Source organism: Euprymna scolopes, chromosome 6, assembly GCF_053919585.1.
Source record: "Euprymna scolopes isolate OS-2025 chromosome 6, ASM5391958v1, whole genome shotgun sequence".
In the NCBI taxonomy this organism is placed as follows: domain Eukaryota; kingdom Metazoa; phylum Mollusca; class Cephalopoda; order Sepiida; family Sepiolidae; genus Euprymna; species Euprymna scolopes.
Genome location: NC_136487.1, coordinates 72198485 through 72208934, shown reverse-complemented (window position 1 = coordinate 72208934; position 10450 = coordinate 72198485). Strand labels below are relative to the sequence as shown.

Here is a 10450-nt window from a genome sequence, read left to right as displayed (position 1 = left end):
ACTAGATAAGTGGATAGTCCTTAATCCGCAGAGTTTCAAAGAAATACTTTTCTTCTCATCAGAGAAATTCTTTTAACTTTCTTGAAGTTATACATTTGGATTTTACTATCACTGGATTATTTATCTTCCACCAGACTATCCATTCATGTGTAATCACCTTTTTCTTCACCATATTCCCTCTGCTTCACTTTTTTTGTTTTCAAGTAAGATCTTTGACTTACTTGTTGTTTCATCAAATACTTTTGCATGCAAAATCCGATCCCGCATTTTGCTAATTCCTACCCTCTGATGAGAAGGAAAGTATTTCTTCGAAACTCCGCGGATTAAGGACTATCTACTTATCTAGTGTTTCCTTTTCAGTTTAAATATGTTTTTAACTCATTTCAAAGTGTTTTTTTAACATGTTTTATTAACTGTTTGCTCGTATTATAAGCTCTATTTCCTATTTGGTTTTATCGAGCTTTTACATCTGGCTGAGATAACTTTATAAATATTAATTCTTTAATATTTATAATATACTTTAATTTTACCATCTTGGATCATTTTGGTAAATTTATTTGTAATTTATATATATATATATATATACATATACATATATATATATATATATATATATATATATATATATATATATATATATATATATATATATATATATATATAAATTACCATTTTTTAATTATTTGATCTTTTCAGCTTTAAAAAATGTTGAAAGTTTTATTAACCCACATTTATTTTGCTTAGTTTTCGGACCATGAAATATGGGGGGGGGGGATAGAACACCCCAAAAATATATTTCCGCTAATATATTTGACGAAACCTACTTTTAATATGTAAGTTTATTTAAAAATGAATAAATATCGAAAATTTCTGGAAAATATGACTATTATTTGATTTTTGCTAGATTTTTAAAACGTGGGTGTGTCTATGTTTGTCATTGAGCATTTTTGATAATCACCGGAGTTTCAGTATATTTACATCTATTAAACCAAAAGCACAATGACACCATCATTATATAATATATGAGGAATTTTTTTTTTTCCCCCTCATCAAAATGTCTTTTCTTCGCCATTTTTTTAGTCACAAGTCTTAATGGAGAGTTTTGTTTTTGATTTGCTATTTTTACCATGTTTCTTTCATTGCTTTTTTTAGTTCCATATTCACAGCAAATTCTATACGATCTATTTGGAACTTCTAAATGACAATCAAACTACAACGATTGTTGAATTGAATACTTTTATGAATGAATGAATTAATTTCAAATGTTAGATTAGCCAATAAATTTAATGATTCATTTGATTGGCTGACAATCACTGGGGCTGGTCCTTATAGAATAACGAAGCTTCGAATATTTACAAACTTCTTCAGTTTTCTTCTTTTTTTTCGTGGTGTCCGTAAAAAAAAGCAGTTGGCAATTTTCTCTATACTAAAATTGATATTTGTTTAAAAAAAATATAGCTACTGTTTTTTTTTATTATTATTTTTATAAAATGAATGAATATGGGTAACTTATTTTATTTTAATTTATAATTTATATATATTTTTGTTCGTTTTCCACCAGATCTTTTATTCACGCTCTTCTAAACAACATAGAAATAAAAACAAAATTGGGGGGGGGGTAGCGCAAATTATAGTATACTTAATTATATATGCCAGAAAGCCTTCTACTCCAACAGTTTTTTTTCCTCGAACTGCTAGATTTTGGAATTTCTTCCTGGTCTCCCGTTTCGGGCGTTTCCCTGATTCTACGGACATGAAGAAATTTAAATGTAATGTGAACAGACATCTTGCTATACAACTCCCTACATAGTGTCTGTAGATATAGACCCAAATAGTAGCCCTTTAAAGGGTTACTATTTGGGCCCCTTTATACCCAAATGGCAATATGCCTTGCTTGGGAGTGAATGAATCGAAAGTGTGTGTGTGTGTGTGTATATATATATATATATATATATATATATATATATGCTACTTATCATTTCGAATCTCACTAGATTCAACCACTCTGATGAGTCGTAGACGACGAAACACGTGTCAGTGGATTATGAGGACTAGTTTCTTCTGTGGAAAGCAACTATTTATTTATTAGGTCGCCTGACGATAACTTTTGGTTTTAACCGACTATTTGTCCGAAAGATTAGTATGTCAAATTTCGCGACCACGTAAATTTGTTTCATTAGTTATCACTGTTGAATACCGTTAGTCTATAATTCAAGAAAAAAATATCTAATTTTGGTTTACAAATTGAATAAATTTATAAATTAAAGCAAATATAAATATTAGTATTTACAATCCCAACCAGAAAAAAAGCTCAATGTTCAAGATAGAGCAATACTATAAGAACAACTGGATTTAAATTTAAATTTACAGCAATTTATTTTTCGACAAGGATGTTTTCCTTATTCCATGAAGTTTCAATGAGTTGCTCATATCCTCAGAGGATACCTAATAGTTAGCAAAATGACGTCAATATGTCGAAAAATACATTTTTGTAAACTTTAATTTGCAAATTTAAATCCAATTGTTTACACACACACACACATATATATATATGTGTGTGTGTGTGTGTGTGTGTGTGTGTGTGTGTGTGTTATAACTTTTCAAAGAACCTACATCTGCCTTGCTAACAGAAGAAAAATAACTCTTAAAGAGTTACTAATGTGTAACATAACTATGAGATCACATGACCGGCTTATTCCATTCTTTCCCTAGCAGCAGTCAAGTGGGTGGGACAGCATGCCTGGACGCAACCTATAAACGTTTAATAGATACATCTATTAAAACAAAAGAAAAGGGGGAAAAAATCTCTCTAATAAAATAATTGTATAAAAAAAAACGATTTTACTCTCGTCTATTGAGTGATTTTAATAGTTAGTTATAAAGATGCAAATGTATTATTGTTGATACGTTTCCTCCCGGTTGGTACTCAAAATGGTACCGTCCCGAAACTTTTTTCTCTGAGAGTTCTTCTACTCGAGTTCTTGACTAACCGACAAAAAATGTTCTTCGAATTGGAGAATTATATTTATTACCATTGAAATTTACCAAACTAAAAAATGGATGAAATTGGATGAAGGATGATGTCTAATATAAAAGTTGCCGTGAGAGTTAGGCCTCTTAATAAGAGGTAAGTCAAATATAAATAAAAAAAGTTCTAAATTCTTGCTTGAAAGAAATAATAATAAAATACGCGCAATGTCTTTGTTTTGTTCTTTTTGTGAAGAACTTTCTATTTATGTCCGGTTTCTTTTTTAAGTGAAATATAGTACAAAATAAATGTTTATTCTAAAAATGTCTATACTAATAACATTGTGTGACCATTTATCGTGTGTATATATGTGTTTCTCGCCCCTACATCACATACACATTTGTTTTATTTTAATAGCAATCAGTTCTTTATTAAAATAGATGCGATAACATACAATACTAAAGCGAAATTAAATTTTTTTAAAAATAATTACGAAATTTATAACCATAACAATGCATTTCGGTGCTTTCATACACAAGTCAGCCATTTTGATACGTATTTTTAAAATAAGCAAATGATCAAAAAATGGGTTATTTTTAAAATATTTTTTGTTCGTTTGCTTATTTAAAAAAATAAATACAATTTAAAAATGACCCCCCCCCCAAAAAAAAAAAACTTGCATCATTTTGCAGATGACAGCTCTATGCAAAACTTTTGTCAACATCGAGTGATTAAACTTGAAGATAACCAAAAAATGAATTATTTCGTGACTGTCTAGAAACTTGTTTTTCGAACTAGAACCAAACTGTAGTATCGGTTCTGTCTGTTCTCAGAAGAGGAGAAATCCCTGTTGACTGGGGCAATTTGTCGTTTTGTACCACATAAAAACGCATGGTGCTTATTCAGAATTGCACTTATGGCGGAAATTAAAAGTAAAGAAAATACAGAAAAGTCTGTACAATATACGCATTATACCAGTCACGGAACGAAGGTGACATATTCCAAAAATCACGTAATTTGATCATTTTTTTTTTGTTTTCTTTTTTAGAAAATCAAATTTTAAGACTAAGCGAGTCTTATTGTTTTCGTTGGCCATGATGAAATCCGATTAAATAAATAAGGGGAGACAACTCAATTCGAAGTGTCGAGATTAAAATCGGTCTTCTGTTTAATACAGTTTAGTCATAAAATCGCTGAAAATCGTAATTTTTAATTTACTTGGTTAAAAATAACGCTACTTAATCAATTTACGTAATTAAATATGACATCTTCATGTATACATCACATCATATTACCAATACTACCTTTTTGTATTATTTATTTATTTTATTTTATTTTTTTAGAATAAACACCAGACTTGTGTTCAATTTTCCTCTCATGAGGAAGCAAATAAATAGAGAGCTGTTTGAAGTGAATTTGGAAGCATTTAAACTATCGAATAGGAAGTAATTTATGGCGTTAACATTTTTAGAAAATCCTCATTTATTAAAAGATTGAAAGTTCTGGAAAATACTTACTTCCAATTATTTTTATAAATACAGATTAAAAATTAAACAATTATAGTTTCATGACAATATTACTAAACGATAATCGTAAATGATTGAAGTCATCAAATTTAGAAACCAACAAAATAAAAAAAAAATGATAATTAAAAGTTTCGTGCTAATGCAAAGAGTGATCAGCGCTATTTTTTAAATCGTATTTCCAAGTTTAATTGAAGTTTTATGTTTTTTTTTATTCAATTGTAAGGTTAAAGTACGGATTAGGCACAGAACACCCTCATGTTAAGAATGGCTTTTTAAATAATAACGTTATTTCAGCACAGATCACTCTCTGCATGAGTACCAAAAGTTTATTAGCCGTTTAATGGATTTATTTGACCCCCCCCCTCTTTTTATGATATCCCCGCCCGCGTAGAAACTTTTTTTCTTTTGAAGAAAAAAAAGACAAAGAAAACAAACAAAAAAAAAAACCCATCCCAAAACTCTGAAAACTCAGCAGCATCCATTGTGATTTTTATCTTTTTTCCGTTATGCGAACTTTTCGAAAATAGAAACTTATAAAAAAACAAAATGGATGACTGCTTACTTGTAAATATGAAAGACACTCGTGCAGATGATTTATTTATATTTAAACAAATTGATTCAATTTTCAAGGGTGAATTAAGTACTGTTTATTTATCGCCCCCCTCCTCCTCCTACCACGGCAGCAAGGTCAGGCAAGAGGTCAGTTTCTAGTAGAGAATCCACCCCCACCTACTCCAAGCGAATCCTGATGCGACCGCATCCAAATTCTCGTTTTAATGCCCGAGAAGATAGCCTGAGGGTCAGAGGGTCAGAAGTAGAACCATCCCGGTAATGTTACTAAACAGGGTTTGTGGATGATAGGAGAAAAATAAGGCATTAAAAATGTTTCTTATCTTGGACATTATTATATAAGGAGTAATTTCGAGTAAAAATTTAGGTATTTGTACAGTTTAGTCAAGACATTAAAAAATGAAAAGGGTTGTTTTACTGTACACATAGATTCGAAAAAGTTGTCACAAAACAAATATATAACAGATGTTATCAAAGGCAAGATAAGTTACTTTTCTACCCAACTGGATATGTTTTTCGTGTTTATATTTAATGTAACATGTTTATTCAGCTCGAAAAACAGTGTTTACCGACGTATTGGAAAATTCAAAATGGCGGCCGACTCTCTCTCGGAGACGGTAAGTTTGGGAAAAGGAGTTATAAATAAAAAGAAAACAGTCAAAATACTGTTAAGAACTCGTCGAATATGTCAGCCAATGTCACGGTAACATATATTGAGCGAGTTTCCAATAGTATTTTGTCTGGTTTTTTATTTATAACTCATTTTCCCAAACTTACCGCCTCTCGGCTGCCATTTTAAATTTTACAATCGGTAAACACTATGTTTTTCGAGCTGAATAAACAAGTTACATCAAATATAAACACTAAAAACATATCCAGTTAGTTAGAAAAGTAACTTATTTTGACTTTGATAACATTTATTTGTTATATATTTGTTTTTTGACAACTTTTTCGAATCTGTGTGTACAGTAAAACAAACCCAATGAAAATATCGAAAAAAGGTTATATTGCACGTATCAGTTATGGAACGAAGTTCTCCGAAAAAAAAAGGTAAATTTTCAGATTAGGTCCAGTCCACCACTCCACCAGTGGTGGACTCCACCACCACAATCTTCTTTTAAATAACGACTTTTCAAGGTTTTCGGCCATGCTGAATACGAAAATCGCCTTGAAATTTTGCAGAAATAATTACTTATCGATATATAAAAAGTTGTATTATGCATTGTATTCTTTGGCGGCCATCTTTGTTACGCGCGTAGATTTGTTTATGGCGCGCACGCGCGTAAAAACGATGGCCGCCCAAGAATACAATACATAAAACAACTATTTATATCTCGATAACTACTTATTTCTGCAAAATTTCAATGCGATTTCCGTATTCAGCATAGTAGAAAACTCGAAAAAGTCGTCATTTAAAAGAATATTGTGGAGGTGGGGGTTGTCCTAATCTAAAAAAATACCGAAAAAAAAAAATTTCGGTATTATTATACAAACACCGTGACAGGGTTAGGGTTAGGGTTAATTCGCTGTCACGGTGTTTGTATAAATTTACCAAAATTTCATCGTTTTTTTTTTTTTTTTTTTTTTTTTTTTACAGCGAAAAAACAATTTATGATACCGAGCAAAAGGTTCAATTTTAAAGATGGGGAGGGAGTGTCGGTGCTTTACATGGAGTTATCTCCCCGTGGCTGTTATAAACTCCAAACAAAAAGAAAAACAAAACAAAAAACCCCCAAAGATTTCTGCCTTCAACGAGCTCTCATAAAAACGTATTTTTCAGATGTAAAAAAACAACAAAAAAAAAAAATCAAACAAACAAAAAAACTACTCGATCAAATTAATTGAATTTTTTTTTCTTCAGTTCAAAACGGATACGTACAATATAACCTTTTATTTTTTTAATGCCTTGATTAATTCTATCCTTATAAACTGAAAAATGCACGATTAAAATGTTCACACATTTTAATCGTATAAGAATCAAGATGGATGTCATCAGCAATTCCGTAAAGCATGTAGCAGCCTTGATCTTACGATAAAAAAACCAAAATCGACTGAAACGGAACGAATCGAAACAAAGCTGACTAGTCGGAACAGAACATGACAATTTAAACAACTTTTTCTCACTAAAAAAGAAAGGTTCATGAATTCCAGTTATCGTTTGTTCTTAGTTTCTTTCTCGACTTGTTTAATATAAAAGATGGCGATTATATCGCTTACATTTCTGCGTTTTACATGGACGGTGGAGCTGAAGCTTGCTATAACATTCTCCTTTTAGTGTCATTTTAAAGTTTTTTGATGAAATAGCGTTATTTAGAAAGCCCGGTGTGTTTTACTATGCACATAGATTCGAAAAATTTGTGTGTGTGTATATATGTGCCCGGAAAACTCGTCCCGGGAAAACTCGTACCCGGACCCCCCCCCCCTTTGCTAGATAGGAAAACTGGTCCCTTATTGAATAAATATTGATTGAAAACACATTTTATTACCGTCCTTGAAGGAGATATTGTTTTTAAAAGAGACTATGTACCCCCATAATAGGTTATCTTTCAGATGCAAGGACGTTCCTTGTTTACTTGCGATTGTAACGATGTAAGATTCCGTTGTACGGAAGACCAAATCGGCCATAATTTAAATATTTAAATTTATTTACTGAATTTAAATATTTAAATTGATATACTGTTTAAATGATAATATACGTCTACGATATTTTTATTGGCGCTTTTCTTCGTATTTTTTAATAACATTTTTTTGCACCATTTACAAGTTTTTTTTTACAAATATTTTTTTTAATACTGTAATAGTAAAATTATTTTAGTAAAATTCTATATTGGATACGTTTTTTTATGAAGTTTAAGTAAAAAAAAGTTCACTTTTTTTATTATTAAAAATACATTTCATGAAAACACTCATTATAAAATGTTCACGTTGTTTAATTAAAAGTTCTTAATTATAATCTAATAGTTTTATAATTTTGTTATTTTGTTACAAATTTCTAATAAAGATTATTTTAATTTTAACGGTAATTTGGGTTTCATTATAAACTCCGTCATGTTAAAGGCTTGAAAATCACTTTAAATCAATTTTAATATTAAAAAAAAAAAAGAGAAATCAACAGGAAAAAAATCTCGTGTGAAAACATTACGAGATACTTATTCCGTATAATTAATAAATGTATCTTTATTTTACTATTACAGTATTAAAAAAATTATTTGTAAAAAGAACTTGTAAATGGTGCAAAAAAATGTTATTAAAAATACGAAGAAAAGCGCCAATAAAAACATCATAGACATTTTGGCCGATTTGGTCTTCCGTACAACGGAATCTTACATCGTTAAAACCGCAAGTAAACAATGAACCTTGCATCTGAAAGATAACCCCATAATATTTAAAAAAAATTATTTTTAACTCTTGCTTAAAAAAAAATAAACTTGATCACGGAGTCAAGATACGAAAAACGAAACCAAATATTTATTAAAAAAAAAATACTCTAGTTTTAACACTTTTTGTGTCATTACGAAACAAAAATAAAGAAAACACGTATTATCAAAGAAAGCAATTATTTTATTTAGTTTAAATAATTATTTTATATATATTATAATTATTTTATTCAGTTTAAATAATTATTACCAAACAACAAAAAAGAAAACACGGTCTTATGTAATTTTGGTACCGCGCTGAAATAATGCTATTTTGAAAGGCATTCTTAAATGGGGAGGAGAGGGTATCGTTTAAGTCATTTCGGGGGGCAGTTGTGAACTGTGCAGAGTACTTAAAAATATACAAATTTATTTTCTTTTGGAGGTGGGGGAGGCTCGTTTTAAAACTATATCTTCCTCAGTATTTTCTTTAATTTTCGGACATTTTTTTTTGTTAAAAGTTATTTACTAAGTAATGTCGAGTGCGACATTACTTGTTATTTCTTTTTAACTAAAACTCTTTAAAATACGGAACGGAAGCTACCAAGCATGAAACGAAACACGAAACCTTACAGAAACACCATTAAAAAAAAAAAACTATCCCAGTTTCAATACTTTTGTGCTAATATATTTAATATATTTCAAAAAGAATTAATTTTATGCACAATTTTTTTTTACGACCTAACCCAGCGTAGTTTTACTTGCTAAAAAAATCAAAATCTTTTTTTTTTTTTGCTAATACGGCATTAAAAATGGCTAGACAAGGAGCGTTCGAGTTGCGCGTACATCTGTTATCTCCACCCACGCAAATTATGTGGGTATATAAAACTGAAACTTGGTAATTGCCGCGGACGTATTTCAGAACAGTACCACGTGACGGTGTGTTGACTTTTCATCCAATTGGCATTCAAAGAAAGCGAATTTCAAAAATATTTTTCTGACAGCTTTTGCTGGAGCCGGTCTGTCACTCATAAAAAAAGGCACTGCGCGCGAAACCCAACCAGTCGAGTCAGATTTCCCTTGCAGTGCAGACCATCAGTCGACACCACGACCACTCGCCCCGTCTCGTGACGTTAAACCATTAATATGATTTTGACACTTTTAATATTTTTACGTCGAGGAAGTAAAATGAGCGCCTATTTCTTGACGAATATCCATTTAACAGTTTAAATGCTTCCAAAATCTTGTAAAAAAAAATGTAATACCAAAGAAAGAATAGTAGTCTATCCATTTAAAATAACTCTTATGGACAACTTGCTAAGACAATTAAAATGAAGGGTTAGTAATAATTGAGAGCTTATAGTATTCATTTGCCATTCAAGTTTGTGTTAATGTGTACATGGGATAGACACCTAGGCGTGTATGTGTGTGTATTAACGTGCCTGTTTTATCAGTGAGTGTATGTACAATCTTGTGGGTGAGAGAAATTTTGGTTAGAAGTGTGTATGTGTATGATGTTGGCATTTTGTTTAGCAGTTCTAGCATTAAAATCGCTAGGCTGGATTGTGACTTGGGCACTTGAATTGCCTGTGGAAGAAAAACACTGTTTAGGTGTTTATGGTATGTACCAGTTTTCAGCAATGATTATTCCTGCATCTGTAATTGGTTGAAGTAAACTGCTGATTGGAAATCTTGTCAAATCGCGAAGGGGAAACAATGTTGCAGCTGCTGATTCAAATAATCCTTTCAATTTTGATGAGTCACAAAGTAATTCTTGTTTTTTTTTTTTTGTTTTTTTTTGTAACTATTAAGATTAAAATGGCTGACTTGTTTAAAAAGAAATCGAAATGCGTTATGGAGAATCCCATTTTAAAATTAATTTTTTAAATAGTTTTCAAATTTTTATGTTATGCTATTGCATTATTTGATTTCAACAAATATTCTGTTAATATTAAGTAATACTAGAAAAAAATCTCACAGACGAGAGACACACCTACACACGATGTGGTCACACACTTAGTATAGAAATA

The 10450-nt window shown here is 30.6% G+C and overlaps 1 protein-coding gene across 7 annotated transcripts in view; it reads left to right on the top strand.

The window, feature by feature from the left end:
* Positions 1-2694: 2694 nt before the first annotated feature.
* The window catches only part of LOC145277684 (uncharacterized), a 377033-nt gene continuing 369277 nt past the window's right edge, over positions 2695-10450 (top strand). For 6 of the 7 annotated variants that reach the window (XM_080129369.1, XM_080129366.1, XM_080129367.1 and 3 more), the window contains exon 1: positions 2714-3127. In XM_080129369.1, coding sequence (XP_079985495.1) covers positions 3078-3127 — 50 coding nt within the window. In that variant the 5' untranslated portion in view covers positions 2714-3077. Of the gene's footprint in view, positions 3128-10450 lie in introns of all 7 variants that reach the window. The other variant, XM_080129364.1, reaches the window with a different exon arrangement.